This window comes from Paroedura picta, chromosome 16, assembly GCF_049243985.1.
Source record: "Paroedura picta isolate Pp20150507F chromosome 16, Ppicta_v3.0, whole genome shotgun sequence".
Classification (NCBI taxonomy): domain Eukaryota; kingdom Metazoa; phylum Chordata; class Lepidosauria; order Squamata; family Gekkonidae; genus Paroedura; species Paroedura picta.
Window position 1 is genome coordinate 28,563,066 of NC_135384.1, and position 17,953 is coordinate 28,581,018.

A 17,953-nucleotide genomic window follows, 5' to 3' on the forward strand; every position below is an offset into this window, starting at 1 on the left:
ATTGCATGGGCTCATACCCCATTGGACTGCTGCCTGGCAAGCCCAAACCTGTCACATCTCTGAACCTAAGCAGAGTCAGTCCTGGATAGTATTTGGATGGGAGGCCTTCAAGGAGCATGAAGGGCATGGTGAGCAGGCAATGGCAAACCACCTCCCGAAGTCACTTGCATGGCGGCCGGACAATCCTGGGCTCTCCTGGCAACATAGGACATATAGAATCATAGAACCCTAGAGTGGGAAGGAGCCATAGAGGCCATCTATCCCACCCCCTGCTCAAGACAGGATCAGCCTCAAGCATCCAGGAGAAGGATCTGTCCAGCCGCTGCTTGAAGACTGCCAGTGAAGGGGAGCTCTCCACCTCCTGAAGCAGCCCATCCCACTGCTGAACTACTCGGACTGTGAAATTTACCAAATAATAAATAAATAAATACCCCACTGAAGTCTCTCCATTCCAGACGCTCCACCCCCACAATCAGGTTCTCTGGACTCCAGCTTTCATTTAGAAAGTAGGACAAAGTTTCAGCCCAGGGGCACCTTTAAGACCAACCAAGTTTGATTCCAGGTAGAATTCAGGTGGGCAGCTGTGTTGGTCCGAAGCAGCAGAACAAAGTTTCTGCCAAATGGCACTTTTCAGGCCAACCAACTTTTATTCAATATAAGCTTCCGTGGCCAAGCACACCTCTTCAGAAAGCTGATACCTTGAATAAAACTTGGTGGGTCTTGAAAGGTGCCCAGGACCCAAAAGGTTAGGCGCCCACGAAATATAAACAATCAAATTATATTAACATTTATATTGCACAGATTATAAAGTTAAAAACACAAAGCCCATAGGCTAATAATTGAAATCACATAATAAGACCCCCCAAAGGGGTCTTCCTCAGAGGTCTAATCCTGAACACACATGTAATGCAGTCCAGAACGCAGAGAGCAGACAGATTTTTAAAAATTCAATTTATTTTCTATCCATTCAAATGGAGCTGATAAGAGATGTCCATTTATCAAGTTAGATTCAAGTGGGTAGCCACGTTAGTCTGAGTGTGCATGCCCTTGAAAGCTCACGCCTTGAGTAAATCTTTGTTTGTCTGAAAGGTGCTTTGGACTCTGATTTCATTTATCAAGTGTAAGACTCCTTCTCCACAGCTGCTAAAAAATTCTAGTTGTGTCGGTAGTGTTTGTGCATGCATGAAAGCAAATAAGATGCCCCTGGACTCGACCTTTGTCCTCCTGGAACTTGTCTAATCCTTTTAAAAAGCGCTCTGTGTGAACAGCCTGTGGAGGCAGAAGCTTGTAAAGCACGCATGTTATGACTTCCACCTTTCCCCTAAAGCAACCTGCTTCCTCGAAAACCGTGGCATGATGGGCGTGCTTTCACTTCCTTGCACTGTCAAGGGTTCTTTCTGTGGTACCTCCTGGAAATTCCTTGCCAGGAGCAGAGCCTCAAAGCACCACTGCAAAAGGAACCCTAGATGGAGCTGTGGCTGCCTCGTCCTCGACTCAGCTTTTCTCCCATCCCTGCAACTTTGTTGACTTTCAGTTCCTTTTCTGGTTGAAGCGGAACGGTTCCTCCAGGCAGGTGGACGGCTAACAAACGGGGAGAGACGCACCTTGGGCAGGTAAGTTCACACTTTGTTTTCATGCAAATACGCAGGTGCAGCTCCACCGACTAGGTTTTGGAAAAGCTGGAAGGCTAGAGTAGATTTGCACGATCACATCCTAGAATCCTGGAGTGGGAAGGGGCCACCCAGGCCATCTAGTCCCACCCCCTGCTCAATGCAGGATCAGCTTCAAGCAGCCAGGAGAAGGATCTGTCCAGCCACTGCTTGAAGACGGCCAGTGAGGGGGAGCTCCCCACCCCCTTAGGCAGCCCCTTCCACTGCTGAACTAGACTCCGAGAATCCCAGAGTGGGAAGGGGCCATGCAGGCCATCTAGTCCCACCCCCTGCTCAATGCAGGATCAGCTTCAAGCAGCCAGGAGAAGGATTTGTCCAGCTGCTGCTGCTATGAAATTTCTCTGCCTGAGATTCTTGCCGGAAGACTCATTGATTTATTTGAGCTGCCATGAATCACTGCTCACTTCTTCGGCTACAGCTGGACTGCAGTTAGATTAACTTGGCTATCCATTTTGATAAATCTTGGTTCGTTGTACTTTCTTGCTATGTGTCATCCAGTAGATTTTGAAGATTGCAAACAGAATACCATTTGGAGGCTAAATCTGAAACCTTCTTGGACGCTTGTGTCAGGGAGCCAATTTAATTTCCCCTAAAAATACCAGACTGAGAGCTAAAAACACTTTAGGTCAATTTGAGCAAACACCTTGGCTAAAGTGGGTGTTCTTGAATCAGGAAAAAAAAATCAAACATCTCAGGAGGGATCAAATCTTCACCGGGGGTCTTTCCAGAGGGGAGAGAGGAAGCAGCAGCAACAGCAGCGACATAGTTTTTCCTAAATAAATAGAATCCATTTTCATTGCTCATCTTTTGGGCTTGACTCGTAGCGTCCTGTGTGCATCCTTGATGGGGAAGAGCTGCAAAGTGGTGGTGTGTGGCCAAGCCTTGGTCGGGAAGACCTCCGTCTTGGAGCAGCTTCTGTACGGGAACCATGTGGTGGGTGAGTGTTGACTTTGCCTGTGTGAGCACCTTTGCCCACCTCCAGGTGGGGGCTGGAGATGACGATCCCCAGAGAGATCAGTTCCCCTGGAGAAAAGGAGCTCTAAAGCAGGTTCCGTAGTGTTATACCCTACTGCAGTCCCTCCCCAAATTCTGCCTGCTTTGGGCTCTGTTGAAACCCGGAAAACGAAAAATCCAACTTGGCTTGAATATGACTCTTCTTTATTGCCTGTGTACGTTTAATTCTGGTCTCTATATTATCACAGTCAACTAATTAAAGATGATTCTGTGTTGCTTATTCTTCATAAATGCAAACAAAAAAGCCAAAAGGCCAAATGGGGTCCTGATATGCACAATAGCTACATATAGCAATCCCCTGTTTTCAAAGGTTCTTCCTCATTGGCTACCTGCAACAAAACAATAAAATTACTTGTTATTGATGCTCTGAGGTTTGCTGTTGTGGAACATTTGAAATAATTTTAGACGGGGGAAGGCTTTCTTTTCCTTCCCTAGAAGGCCTTCCACACCTCCTCTGCGAGTTAAGTGGTATTTTCATTTGAGATTATGTGTTGATTTCCTTCATGAAGTTTTAATTAAGTTAACGGCGTGACGTGTTTGTAGGGGCATTTTACTGTCCGAAAAAGATTTTAAGCAGCTTTACCTTTATGGAAGAAAAGCAGTATAAATACATCGAACAGATGCTGCATTCTATGCAGAAAAGGGGAGGGGGATTAATCTCACTGTGAAATATCGGGAGCCATGTATCAACTTAAGACGTTCCAAGGACGACCCATGAATTATGACCAGCATAGGCAAGCCGTGACTAAGCCATGGCTTTTTAAAAGCAGGAAACACATTTCCCCAATTTCCCTGGGATTTTAAGGGGGTGCTGGTCTACCTTTAACCTTTCCCACATTTTGAAGGTGGGTAGCCATGTTGGTCTGAAGCAATAGACCAGGGGTAGTCAAACTGCGGCCCTCCAGATGTCCGTGGACTACAATTCCCAGGAGCCCCTGCCAGCGAACGCTGGCAGGGGCTCCTGGGAATTGTAGTCCACGGACATCTGGAGGGCCGCAGTTTGACTACCACTGCAATAGACCAAAGCATTCATGCCCACGAAGGTTTATAGCTAGAAATCAGCTTTGTTGGTCTTAGAGGTGCCACTAGACTGCACCTTTGTTCCTTTCCACATCAATCAATTTCCTGCTCAGAATGGGTTCCGACCATTTCCCTGTCACCAGCGTTCGAGGTACAAAGCAGCCTAGAATGATTGTTTGCTCTGGCTTGAACACAGACGGCAGGAGCATGAGAAGCTGGATAATTGAGCTGCAAGAACTAGTCAATAACAAACAAGGGAGCAGGGCCTGTAACTTCTGAAGAAGGGTGGGGGGGCAAAGCAAACCTTTATAGCGAAGAACAATTCCTGTATTTGTAGAACTGACAGCCCTCTGATGTCTGCAGGTTCGGAGATGATTGAAACGCAGGAGGACATCTACGTGGGCTCGATCGAGACTGACCGAGGGGTGCGGGAACAGGTGCGATTTTATGACACCCGAGGCCTGAGAGATGGGCTGGAGCTGCCCAAATACTGCTTCTCCTGTACGGACGGCTACGTGCTGGTTTACAGCGTTGACAGCAAAGAGTCCTTCAAGAGGGTGGAGCTGCTCAAAAAGGAGATCGACAAGAGCAAGGACAAAAAGGAGGTTTGTGAACTGCATTCTGGGATATCTGGGTCCAGAGCTCTGCTTTTCAGCTTCCCGTCCTTGGGAAACTTGTTCCCGATTGGGTTGTCGGCAGGAAACCGAGCATATCTCTTGCAGATGATTTGGGGGGTTTACTGAGGGAGACATTGTTTGGTTTGCCTGGTATAGGATTGCAAACTCCTTCCTCAGTCCTCGACCCTTGATGATTTACAAGTGGGAGAAAAAAAATGGAGTGGAGCTTGATGGTGACACTCTAGGAATTCTTACAAACTCTATGGTAAAGACCATAGCGACTGGAGGAATTCCTAGAGCATCATCCGCTAAACCTCAACCCAAAAGTTACATCACATCTTCTGAGACACACTTGGAATTTCCTGTCTTTATGGTCTTTACCATCCAACAAGAAGAGTGCAGAAGGAATCGCAGCCCGCCTGCAATCTGGGTTTCATGCATGGGAAGCCAAACACGAGAAGGGAGAAGACCTCTCCCTGTTCTCATTTGATAACAAATTTTGTCCCTTGGGGGCTTCAGGCTGGGCACGGAGGCCCTATGACAATGTCTGACAGCAGCGTCAAAACAGTGGAGGGGGCATGAATGGGAATTATTGGGAAGAACTCCAGACCCGATAACATTGTGCATACCCATAGTCTAGCTTACCATGCGACCCCCTTTTCTCTCTCCTGGGCTGGGGAATTGATAGGAGAGGAGCATCACTAGAGAACCGACAACTAAGAATGGTAGCCTTACACCAAAGAAGCCCATTTACTGAGTTTAGCGAGTCTCTCACCTTTAAGCACTAGCAGAATTCTCCCCTGAGGTCTGAGTCCACGCTGGCCAAGCTGCTATATCTTAAGGAAGCGACACTTCTGAGCATTTAAGGTTAGGTAGAACCATGAATGGCTGCGTGTATGTGCGATTATTTTGGTTGTCCAAAATGCATGGCCCCTAAGGGGCATCCTAAATTCAGTAGCCAAAGAAGAGCCTTCATTCTATCCCTGTCTTGGGTAGGGGCCATAGCTTAGTGGTTAGAGCATGGGGGCCAAATTGTGTCACTCCAGATGTCCATGGACTACAAGCACCATGAGCCCCTGCCAGACCCAGGGTCTGACTCCGTGCTAGGCCGCTTTGTGTGTTTGCTCTGAACAATCCCTGCGGATGTTGTTTACCCACGTTAACAGCTCTTTTCCTGCATCCGCGCAGGTCACCATCGTGGTCTTGGGCAACAAATGCGACCTGCAGGAGCAGCGCCGCGTGGACCATGACGTGGCTCAGCACTGGGCCAAGGCAGAGAAGGTCAAGCTGTGGGAGGTCTCGGTCGCTGACCGCCGGACCCTCATTGAGCCTTTCGTCTACCTGGCCAGCAAGATGACCCAGCCCCAGAGCAAGTCGGCCTTCCCCCTCAGCCGCAAGAACAAAAGCAGCGGTTCGGTGGACGGGTGAACCGTTGGGGGCCGTGCCCACCGTCCTTGGTACAAATGCATGCAAAGAAGACCACCTTTGCCCCAAGATGAAGCCCGTGCTTCGGGCAGTGGCACCCAGGTGGAGCGCCATGTTCTTTTATCCAGTCTCCGTTTTTGAAAAGAGAGCACTCCAAGTCCAGAGCAGCGGAAATTACCTCTGACTTTTTGACCTCTAAAAACATGTGTGGTGTATTTTGTGATAAACAAGGTGGCTGAAGGACACTGTTGCGTTTTTAACTCCTTTCTTTTGTTGCCCTTAAAGACTTACCTGTCTGGAAGCCCACAAGGGGAGTACTAAATTCTCCTCTTAATGGAGGGCTTAACTATTGCGGTGGCAAAGAGGAGACGGTTCTCAGGATGACTCCCTTTTTGGCAGTGGAGCTGCTCTTGATTGGCATCTCTTCCTGCTCTTTCGCCAGCTATGGGCAAAGGAAGGACAATGTCACATCCATCCAGGTGGGAGGGCTGATGCTGTGCAGAACACAGAGAACTGAACTCCTCCCCATATGGGACGATCTTATTCCTTAACAGCTATTGAAAGGTGGCCGACCTGGCAGAGCAGCGCAATATTTAAATGTTTTTAGGAGGTGGGTGGAGCCAGGTAGAGCTTTTGCCCAGCAAGGCTTCCGATTGGCTGTTGGAAATTTGATTGGCAGTGCAGATTTTTTTAAAAAAATGTTGCTTTGGCAGCAGCAGCCACCACAACGCAAGGATTGGCTGAAGTCAGGCGGGTGGCAATCATTCCGTGGTTGGCTCCGCCTTCTGCAGCAGCCATTTTGTCACCACGCCCCTAGTAAGGTTTTTGTTGAAAGCACAAATATTGAATACAGTTAGGGGCACATAATAAAAGTTTAAACCATGGATTGAAATCTCAGTTATGCACTGGGTAATGCAATCAGCAGTCTTCAAATCCAAACCCCTTTAATGGCGTAATAAGTGTCAGTAGAACAAAAGAGAAAAGTGTTCCCAAAAGGAAACACGTTTTAAACTCTTTTAAGAATAAAAAAGCTTTGCAAATAAAAAGAGCCACAGCAGCAGAGCTCTGTGGGACTTTGCCCTCAATCCACAATAATAGTCATTTTATCAATGTTATGTGCTCCTAATTATAATAAATATATTTGTATTTTAAACAAAAAAAACTCCCTTTTTTGTAGCTCAACCTTTAGCTTCCTAACTTGGCTTCTCAGGTTGGGTTTTTGTTTCCTGTTTCGGTTGTCTGCCACAACCTTCATCAATTCCAAATTTGGTCACAAGCTCAGAAAGGTTGGGGAGTCCCTGGTTCAGGGGGTACCTTTATCAGGTGGCTTGGCCACATGGGATAGTTCTTTCTGTGATGTGGGGTCCATCGTCTCCATCAACCCCTGGGACCAAACCCATCGATCCTCAACGGCCAGCTCAGCTTCTCTCTGTGTTTTCCATGATGGTATTTCCACCCGGTCCTTGGGAAGAGAGACGCCGACAGGAAAGAGGCCGGATCCCAACACACTGTGCAGTTTCACGCTGGTTTAATGAAAACGTCCCGAAATGCCCCTTTGAGCTGAGCACGCTCAATCGCTGGGCCTCGGCCCTGGTGGCACCCAGGTAGGAAGGCCCGGCGCCCCTGCGCTCCGTCCCACGTTCCCCCAAACAAACAGGGAGCCGGGAGCCGTTCCTCATGTAGCCGTGTTCCGTTTATTGACCAAGTAACACAGTCGAGCAATGAAATTTGATTATCAAAATATTATTTTTTCTTTTTTACTTAAATCTGAACAATTTTATATATATCGTACATCAAAAAAAATATACATTGAACCGTCAGAGGGTGGAGTGGGGACGACATACTGGCCGAGTCCCTGCAACGCTTTGAACAGCCTTTCCTTTCTTCTTCTTTTTTAAGAAAAAGGCTCAAACGTTGTCGCACGTCACTCCGTTATTGTCGTATTTACATGGGGGGGGGAGGAGGGGGGCACACACACTACCAAGAGTTATGGCCTAGGTGCCGTACCTACTACCTGGAGTACATTATACGGTATGTTCAAAGGCATTAATGCTTTGGATACAAAGGAAAAGGGCGATTGAAGAAAGCGTTCCGCAGTTCGGGATTTCCTAAAGCTGCTTCTTGCTATCATTATTATTAGCAGAAGGAATGGCTTTCCAGGGCTTAAAGTGCTTAGTGTATCAAAACACCAGCGAGAGTCTTATGGCTTCACGCGGCGGTGAGACAGCAAGACGAAGCTGCCGGCAGCACCCTCGGGGGTCCCGGGCGCACCCGACGCTTTGCGTGTGACCCCCTCCCCCCCCCCGATTTGCCACAGCTGTTGTCGTGAGCAGATCAACGAAGGGAGCAGGTCGGGGAGGGCTCGGGTGAGGAGGCGGGACGTGGCAGGAGTTCCGCCGGCCAGCGGGAAGGGGAGCACGGTCCCAGGGACCGGTTGGCAAACCTAGAAGTGTGCGGGACGGGAAGCACAGTGATGGGCCGTTGGGGGAGAACCTGGAATCGGGGGGAATGGAAGCACAGTGAAAGGCCAAGGGTCGGAGAACCTCAAAATGTACAGGAAGGTCGGCTCAGATATCAGGCCGCGGCCAGAGAACCTGGAACACTCTTTCAGAGGGGAGGGGGGAGGATAAGCGGCTTTTCCAATCCAGACCAGGGATTTCTGGCTCTCACAGCAACTGTCCTCTCCAATACTCTGATTTTTTAAAATGCCAGCAGAGTAATAATTTCCCACTGTTCTTAGAAACCAGTCCTGCAAATAGCCCTATGTGGGCTGATGCAGGTTTCACCAAATTCGAGGGAAGGGGGGAGGGAGACGGGGGCTCCGGGGAATTTCCTGCCTAGTCCTGACCACCGGGAAGCCTAACTGACACAAGAAAAAGAAGAGCTGTTTTTGATACCCAGCTTTCCCCTGGCAATCTTGTCTGCTTTCCCCAGTATACCTACCTAGTGAGGAATTCTTTTTTTGGGGGGGTGGGGGGTCTGTGCTGAACAGACAGACCTTCTTGTGGGTAGTAGCAGCAAACATGGTGGGTAATTTGGCTTCCTGCTCCAGAGATGTGTTGTGCAAATTATGAGAACAACACCTTTTGTCCGGCGCATAGTTTGTCGTTTTTAAACCTGCTGTGTCTATGCTCCTGCCAAGAACTGAACTTGAGGCCTGGGGCAGGATCGTAGTCTGCACTGCAATGAGCCAATGTGTGGCTGGATCCCAACTGCAGGATCCAGTTGGTTTAAAATGAAACTGACCAATAGCGTACCCTGCTGGGAAAATCCTATTATCTGTGCATGGATAGAAGTTGGGTTTTTTGTTGTTGTTGTGTGTGTGGGGTTAGTTCAGTTCAGTTCTTCTTGTTCCATGCAGGGGTCCTAATAAAGAGCTCAAATCGCTACCGGGGTCTGTATCCACCCTGAACCCACAGCTTGAACATAACTAATTGTGTGCGCGTGTTACAAATGTAAAGAGAGATGTGACCCTGATAAAGCGTACAATATCAGCCTTTTTCTCTCCACGAAGGGAATCACAGTGATATATTTGTTCGAGGGTCTCAAACGGAAAGCACAGGGAATCACCCAGAGTGGGAAAAGGGTAGAGAAGTACACAGGAAGGAGACTTCAAGAGACGACAGACCCATCTTGGGAGAACCCTGAACCGGAAAGGAAATAGAAGGTAGCATCCTGCTTCTCTCTACCTTAAAGAGTCTCAAAACGGCTTACGACCTCCTTCGCCTCTCCCCCCACAAAGTCACCCGGTGTGGTCAGTGGGGCTGAGAGAGTTCTGTGAGAACGGGGACTTGGCTGAGCTTATCGGGGGGGCTTCAGGTGGAGGAGGAGCGGGGAATCAAGCTTGGTTGTCCGGATCAGAGTCTGCTGCTCTTAATTCCTACACCTGGCTGCCCTGGTGTTGGCCCCATCTCAGAAGGGCAGCAGACGCTGGCATGACGCCATCAAACATGTAACAGGGCTCTGCGCTTGATTGCATAAAGCGCGTTGCTACCACGGGTTTTACCGCAATTCTCTAGAACAAGCTCTCTCAACCTTTTGACTGTGCAGTAGCCCCTGAAATATTCTTCTCTCTCTCCCTCTCTCTCTTCCCCAAACCCTGGTCCGTGCGATCGCCTTAATCGTGCAACTAACTTTGGTGGGTTCAGGGCCAGAAAGGAGTCCATGACGGACCGTGCTTGGCATGGCATCATAATCATCATTATTACTGCCCTGGTATTCCCTGACGGTCACCCTTCCCAGTGGCAGCTTCTTAGCTTCCGAGATCTGATGGGACCGGGCTGGCCTTGTCCGCAGCTGCTGCAGACACCTGAGGAGTGGAATGTTCATACACTAAACACAAACAAGGTTCTATCCCTCATGGCCTTCGGTGAAAGAGCCACCATCACCACCACCACCACAGGAAGCTTAGGAAGCAGCTGGAGAAATGTGGATGAACTCCAAAGCCTTCTGTGCCCCCCCAGGTTGGCGGTTCTCTTCCCCTACCATCTGTGCCAGACTACCAGTGCCCCCAAAGCAAACTCCTAAAGCCCCCCGGATTAAAAACCCATACGTTCTGGGACTCAAGGCAAATGAGCAAGCGGAGAAAATTAAAGTGCATTTGCAGAACCGATTCTAACGGAGGGATTGAGGGGGCTTTAGGATCTCCTCGCCAAGGAGGCGAATTTGCACATACCAAAGGGCGATGCACTGAGGCCTCCGAGAGGCTAATTATAGTTCTAATTGGCTCCCCCAATTAAGTTATATTCGGGACAGATAGCCTTGAAATCTCTTCTTCCTTGAAGGACTTGACACAAAATTTCTGACGCTGCATAATAAAAGGAGATGGACGTTAATGTCCTGGGACAGCGAACAGATGTCCATAGGCCTCCTACCTATGTGTTCCGGTCTCGGCCCACACTCCTTATCTCCTGGGACAATCCGACACAGCAAGGAGAACCAGAAACCAGCATGGAAGCCAAGGAGGACAAAGCCCCTCCGCTAGAGTTTTGCATAGGTCGGAACGGTTCATCCCTCCATGATTCTCTGATTCCAAATGCTGGTTCCAGGCACACGTCTATATTACCTTTGCAATACAGTAGAGATCTGATTGCTGAGACTTCTCGGGCTGCCTGGGGAAGGGTGGGCTGCAAGAATGAAGCTTCATTTAATTTCATTGCTCCAAGCAGACCCAGGAGGTGCTCGGTGGAAGGGCCGTCGTCCTGTCCAGTAGAGCAGGGGTAGTCAACCTGTGGTCCTCCAGATGTTCATGGACTACAATTCCCACGAGCCTCGTGGGAATTGTAGTCCATGAACACCTGGAGGACCACAGGTTGACTACCCCTGCATTAGATGCCTCCAAAACCACTCCAGGGAACAATTCGCTCTAGATGCAAAACTTCGTACGGTACTCCCAATGGACTAGCTTTCTGCCAGGTGAGGGGCTGGGAGTCTATGCTGCTCCCCCACTCCAACAGAGATCATGGTGGGGGTAGTTGGGAGCTACGGTGGTCCCAGCAGTGGCAATGTGGGGAGGAGAAGGAAGCTAAGAGAGGAAAGAGCTCACAGGTCTCTGCTTGTTATGACTACAGAGATCAGTTCCTGTGGATAAAATGGCAGCTTTGGGGAGTGGACCCTATAGCGTTCTACCCAATCGAAGGCCCTGCTCTCTCCGAGAACCACCATCTCTGGGCTCCACCCCCGAAATCTCCAGGAATTTCTCATCCCAGAGATGGCAACTCTAGGCAATCTGTATTCTCAAACCTAAAGTTGGCCAGGCTAAAGGGGGGAGATCTTGAGTGCCTCCTCTGATATCTGGCTGTATCCACCCACGTCCTCCTAGACTGGGAAATTTAAAGGGCATTGGGAGCTTATGTTAGGTTTCTTATTGTTATAATGGTTTGATTTTAATGGTATTTTGGAACAGTTGTGAGCCGCTGTGAGCTGGCCTGCCCCAGAGCGGTGGCATAGAAATGCAAGAAATAAACGAATAAAGATAAAATAAAGGGGTCTCCAGCAAACTCAGATACCAGGTGGAAATGTCAACAGACCCAAACTAGCTTGAGGAGTAGGGACCCTCTTTGCATCCAAACTCCGTCCTCTTTCCAAGACGGGAGGTGAAAAGAATTTTTAAAGAATTGGGAGAGGGGGAAGCCAAGGAGTTTTGAGTCCCACTTTCCCCACCATAATCCATGCAATATCTTTCCACACAGACAGTAGACATGCAGCCCCACGCCCAGAGGAGGCAAAGGAACCAGGGATTCCAGTGGCTGACAAGGAAAAATCATTTGGTCATTTGTAAAACGAAACCTTTTCGATTTTTGCCAATGGGCTTTCGTTTGGGGGGTCGAACGTTAAGGCTTGAGGGGATGGGGCATAAATTAGACTCTTTTTCTATGGAAATAACTCTGTGGGAGATAAATTCACCCTGAATACCACCTCGGAGGTAATTCTGCCCCCCGGACGAGTACAGGGATATCTTGGCACCTTTTCTGAACAAGGACAACAGCAACTCCTGAAATACAAGCCAGAGAGGAGAACTTCCATTGTCTCTGCAACAAACTCACGAATGATTCCTGGATCATCATGACGACCCTGCATAAAATGGCACTTCCAGCGGTCCAGACTTGGAATTACCCAAATTTCTGGAACATTCCCCCACCCCCTCCCCCCAACCACCAGGATAGGTACAATTGTGCTTATGGATCGCTGGCTAGTGCCAGAAACCTTGGTACGTTGTGGGATTGTCAGAATCGAGCAGGGAAGAATACTTGGGCAGCGTCCTAAATCTCTGACTCCTTGGCATGATCCAGCTGGCGATGCAGGCAGAAACTCCTACAAGCAAAACGACTGCGGCTAAAAAAAGACCCAAGAAAGTGTCCAGTTTGCCTCTGCCCCGAAAAGCAGCCCTTCTCTGCCGCCTCCCCCAATTTTCCCTGCGCTGGTTCCCCTTGATCCCCCCTTGCGGCCGCTAACCTGGGCCGAACCCAAAAGGAGACTGAGGTTCCCTAGTAAGGGGCGAAGACGATGGGGCCCGTAGCGGCTCTCACAGGGCCGGGCGGGGTCCGGAAAAGCGCTGGTCCAAAGAGGGGAGCTTGGAAGAGGGTCGTGGCGGCTGGTCGCAGCGTCAGCGGGCCAGGCAGGGCGCACACGGTGGCTGGGGTGAAGGGGCTGGGCAGGAACCGGGCAGCCAGGGTCTTTGTGAGGTGCTTCTGCAGAGCCAGCTTGGACTGTGGAGGCAAGAACGGGGTGGGCGGGGTACAGAGAAGGAAAGAGACATACACACACAACCAGGTGAGCAGGGATCTCCACGTCAGCATTCATAAGAGAAGGATGTCCATGAGCATGTGCAGAGGACATTTTCGTTTGGGGAAAAGAAGAAGAGTTGGTACTTATATGCCGCTTTTCTCTACCTGAAGGAGTCTCAAAGTAGCCTAAAATTGCCTTCCCTTCCTCTCCCCACAACAGACACGCTGTGAGGTGGGTGAGGCTGAGAGAGCTCGGTCAGAACAGTTTTCTCAGTGCTGTGGCCACCCCAAGGTCACCCAGCTGGTTGCATGTGGGGGAGCGCAGATTCAAACCTGGCTCGCCAGACTAGAAGTCCGCACTCCTAACCACGACACCAGCTTGGCTCTCAAGCTCTGGTACTTACTCCACCCAGATGTACAGCCCCTCAAAGCCGGTCGTTTCTGTGTTTCAGTCTGAAACTTATAAGCCTATACATTTCTTGCCTACACTTGGAACAGTTTTACTTCCCAAATACATAGGAATAACTGTTTTCCTTGCCTGATATTACTGGGTGAATTAAAGTCCTGAGCTGGCCTCTGAACTGGAAAAGAGCAAGTACAGCGACTGATGCAGCTTGGCCACAGGCATGCTCCTTGGAGTTCAGATAATCGGTCTGAATCCGGAGTAAATGAGCAGAGAAGCAGCCACGCTCATTCTCATGTCAAAACACCTGGGGAGGTTTCCGGAAAGGAGGCCACACCGGCAGAACAGTGAAGCTTGCTCTTTGCATGCAGACTTGGGGCTGAACCTTAGGTACACGATTCATTTTTTGATCTTAAGAGCACGACGAACGGCCCAAGGCCCCTTGAGAGCAACCTTCTGCTGCAGGGATCCTGCCCCTTTAAGCACCTGCGTTCCAGAGACGATTTCACGCAGTTGCTACTGGGTTTTTCTTGGCCCTTCTACCTAACGGGAACAGGGCCCTGAGGGACCTCAAACAAGTTCTTCGAGACCTACAAGATGGAGGTGTTCTGCCAGACCTATAGAAAATCCGTCAAGAAGATACCGGCCTCCCTGCCCCAAATCCACCCCATTAAACAAATCGTCCTACAGGTCCGGAAGGTGGGGGAAGTGGCCTTCCCCTGAATGAGCCAGCATCCATGGAAACTCCCACCAACTCCTCCAAAAGACATCAATCGGCTGAACGGTCGGTTTGGACTTTCAGAGACAAATACCTTCAAAATACTCACTGCCAGGGCCGCGTTCTTCTGGAGCTTGCTGTACGGGCTGTATTTGGGTTTCGGGGGCTTTCCTGCCAACCGGTCCTTGTGCCGCCGACTGCTCATGTGCTGTGGATGGAGAAGCAAGAAGGCCCTCGGAGTTATAAACCCAAAGAGAAGGATACACTGAAAGATCTTCCCAAAGGGACATTCTAGTTCAGAGGTGGGCAGAAGGGTCAACTATGTTCCGGCTTAGCCAATATCCAGCTGACCACTGAATTGTGTTTATTTTAGCTCTACGTGGTTTGCGAGCAGCACGCCCAAAGGACCACCTTCTTCCTGTCGAACCAACCCAATGCCTTTTGAGTAGCTACGGGTACAAACTGGAAAATTCCAGTTCGGTTCGAGGTTCAGAGCATTCCCGCACTCAACTGCCGAACCCAGATGAACCAACCCCACAAAATGAACTGGCCTGATTTGGGCCGGTTTGCTTCACTCCCCACCCCCCACTACAGGGGGAAGCAAAAGGGTGGGCTGAAATGGGTGGGGGAAAATGAACCGGTGCTCAAAAATAGCTTGCAGTCCTTTGAGCCTGACAGTGGGGCCTGCGTGCTTCTCAGGCTGTCAGGCTGAACGGGCCGCAAGCTGTTTCAGTGACTGAGTTCGCTTCCCCAACCAGCAGTGTAGCCTTCCCAGCCTACTAACCTGCTTGAGCTGGGTTTCTGAGTTGACATAAATCTCGCACGCCTGGCACTGGAATGCCTTGTTTTGGATGCCTTTGCTGCCGATACGCTTGGGCTTGTGGCCCACCCGAGAGAGGACCTTCCCCCTTCCTCGTCTTGGCAGAACCGCTTGGCCTTCCAGCATTGACTTGTGCTTTGCTCCTAGGAATCGAAGAGGAGAAGAAAAAAAGAGTTGGATGAGAAATGACAATTTGGTTCTTGCACAGGGGCCGAAAATGGGAGGGAGGGTTAAGATCCAAGGACGTCACAACGAAGGTGATCTGAAAGCTGTACAATATTGCTCCCTCCCCAGGGACAAGAAAAAAAATCTCATTTGCAGATCTGGGCTTTTCTGCACACTCCTTTTCTTGCTTCTTGGAGGGGGTCGGGGAGCCTGTCCCGTGCGTGTTTTTAAAAAAGCAAATTAAAGCCCACACTTTTAAAAAGATGATCTCATTGGGCTGAAACCCAAACGGAGGTTTCAACAAGCCTCTAGAGGTCGCCCTTGCATCATCTTCTGTCCCTGGTGCTGAATCGGCCAGGAGAGGTGACAAAAATAACATTTTGAGTCCGAAAGAAATCGGGTTTTGTTTGTTCTACGCACTCTCATTATTGTAATTTTTGTCTTCTTTCGGCACGTAAGAAAGCAAGATGGGCAGACCTGAAAAAGAAGGACCCCAGCAAAAATATTTCTCTTCCATTCGGCTACCAAGAGGGAGGCTGGTACAAAATTCACAAGCAGTCATAGCGGTATGTTTTAATAGGACAATTAAATTTATATTCTGTCTTTCCTTCCCCCCACTTTTACCCCCAGTGGGGACTCAAAGCGGCTCCTGGTCTCCATCTTCTCCTCACCACCGAAACCTTGCGAGGAGTAGCTCAAGGTCACCCGGCCGTCTTCTGTGGATTCAAAACCGGGTCCTCCCAGATTCCTAGCTTGATCTTGCTCTCCAAATCCTCTACCCCAACATGAGAAAGCTTTCAATTAGCCACGAGGAGGCCGAGGGCTCCTTACCGGAGTTATGAGCTTCCAGCTGGGAGGTGGAGTTGACGGTCACCTTGCACGTGGGACAGAACAAGTGTTGCTTGGCTTTCTTCCCTTCCTTCTCTGCCTCTGGTCCTGAGCTGATGGTGCTGCCCAATTCGGCAACGGGACTCTCTGCCCCAGGGGCTGCTGAGGAGGAGGCCACGCTGGCCGTGTCCGGCGCTCCCTCGGAGGGCTCTGAAGCGGGTGGGGAGACAAGGGGTAGGACGCCACTCATCAGCTCCGCAGGGGACTTCTCGAGGGGGGGCATAAGCACCAGGCTGTACTCCTCCGCTGCGGGTTGCTTTAATCCCAGCAGGTCATTTGATTGTACTAATAAAGGGGGAGAAAGGCACGTATTGTAGAAAAAGGCTTCAAGGCCTTAAGGTAACTGGCATTTACTTCCCTTACAGGTGTGCTCCAACAGGGATCATTGCACAAAGATATAAGAGGAGTCCATCTGGGTCAGACCAGTGGTTCCCTTTAGTCACCATAGCTTGTAACCACCAGTAAACCTGTCCTCCATAAATCTAATCCCCCTCCGTAAATCTCATCTCCTGTTCTTTGGAAGTGCTTGGCATACTTCAAGTATTTAAAAGGGCGCCATATGGAGGATGGAGCAGAGTTGTTCTCTCTTGCCCCAGAGGGACAGACCAGAACGAATGGGATGAAATTAATACAAAAGAAATTCCGTCTCAACATCCGGAAGAAGTTCCTGACAGTCAGAGCGGTTTCTCAGTGGAACTTGCTTCCTCGGGAGGTGGTGGGTTCTCCATCTTTGGAAATTTGGAAACAGAGGCTGAAGAGCCATCTGAAGGAGAGGCTGGTTCTGTGAAGGTTCAAGGGGTGGTAGGTGACAGTGGAGGAGCGAGAGGGCTGTGGGTGTCCTGCACAGTGCAGGGGGTTGGACTAGATGACCCAGGAGGCCCCTTCCAACTCTACTCTAGAGTTAATATAGCCCCATCTTTGGAAACTATATTCCAAGTTATTTCTGGAAAGAGGAGGGACCAAGACTTACTTTTTGAAAACAAATGAAAGCCTGCAATTCAGAAGTACAGGTAGATCACGGCAACAGGTCATGGTAACATTACCGGGGTGCTGCGCAAGAGCAACTCCTGATTTTAGTTTTTTAAACCTCCCTGCCTGGGGAAAAGTGCAACAGATCAAGGAAAAGCCTGCACAAAACTGGTACATGTGTGCTCTGATGCCCGTGCAGAGTCTCTGTGTTTGCTGCTGGAGTCTGGCCCATTTCATGTTCAAGGGCAGATATCCCACATTTGCCAGTCACCCTGAGAAGTGCCCCTCGCAGGCCAGCTCTGCTCACGGGGCTCCCCCCTGCTAACCTGAGCTGCTGACGGTGTCTCCAGCGGGGTCCAGTGCGGCATCCGAGGCGGCTGGTTTTTCTTGGCTGCTGCTGCGGCCCTCGGACACCTTCTGCTTGTTTTTCGCTGCTTCGATGGCTTTGAGTCTCCGGGCGTGCTTGTGCCCTCGGTAGTGCGCCTCGGCTTGATTCTGAGAAAGACACAAATGCCTGGATGGTAGGTGAGCAATGCAAGGAAAGGTATGGGGGTGAGGGCCACTCCTCTGGCTTTCCCCCTCCCCCCCGCTTCCCTCCCATCCCTTTATAGCATCGGTAGTTGCCTCATCCAGAGTCAGAAGGACGTTGATCTTATTGGCAAGCCGCTACAGAGAACTGGGTTTGATTCTCCACTTCTCTTCCCTGGGTGACCTTGGCCACCCCAGTTCTCTCAGAGCTCTCTCAGCCCCCCATCCCTCACAGGGTGTCTGTTGTGGGGAGAGGAAGGGAAGGCGGGATGGTAGGCCGCTGTGAGACTCCTTTGGGGAGTGAAAAGTGGAGTGTACAAACCAGCCCTTCTTCTTGGTACTGATCTGGTAACGGCCCTCCAGGGCCTCAGGTGGAGGTTTTTCATGAGTTGTTATACACAAAGAGCTACTGCCAGTCAGAGCAGACAAGAAAAAAAATGGAGCATCTCCGTGGTCTTACTCTGGAGAAGGCAGCTTCCTCTGTTCATTG

At 50.0% G+C, this 17,953-nt stretch overlaps 2 protein-coding genes across 9 annotated transcripts in view; one reads left to right on the top strand and one right to left on the bottom strand.

Annotated features, from left to right (window-relative positions):
* Nucleotides 1-1,439: 1,439 nt before the first annotated feature.
* Nucleotides 1,440-5,991, top strand: NKIRAS2 (NFKB inhibitor interacting Ras like 2). Its single transcript, XM_077313763.1, has 4 exons — nt 1,440-1,613; nt 2,495-2,607; nt 4,068-4,309; nt 5,510-5,991. The coding sequence occupies exons 2-4, from the start codon at nt 2,514-2,516 to the stop codon at nt 5,747-5,749; spliced, it is 576 nt and encodes a 191-aa protein (XP_077169878.1). The 5' UTR covers nt 1,440-1,613; nt 2,495-2,513; the 3' UTR covers nt 5,750-5,991.
* Nucleotides 5,992-7,423: 1,432 nt separating this feature from the next.
* ZNF385C (zinc finger protein 385C) overlaps nt 7,424-17,953 on the bottom strand; it is a 90,286-nt gene continuing 79,756 nt past the window's right edge. For 6 of the 8 annotated variants that reach the window (XM_077313756.1, XM_077313754.1, XM_077313758.1 and 3 more), the window contains 5 exons: nt 17,262-17,430; nt 15,910-16,251; nt 14,878-15,056; nt 14,188-14,301; nt 7,424-12,954 (listed from right to left, as the gene is read on the bottom strand). In XM_077313756.1, the coding sequence (XP_077169871.1) occupies nt 12,733-12,954; nt 14,188-14,301; nt 14,878-15,056; nt 15,910-16,251; nt 17,262-17,430 (1,026 nt within the window). In that variant the 3' untranslated portion in view covers nt 7,424-12,732. The remainder of the gene's footprint in view (nt 12,955-14,187; nt 14,302-14,877; nt 15,057-15,909; nt 16,252-17,261; nt 17,431-17,953) is intronic. The other 2 variants (XM_077313759.1, XM_077313755.1) reach the window with 2 other exon arrangements.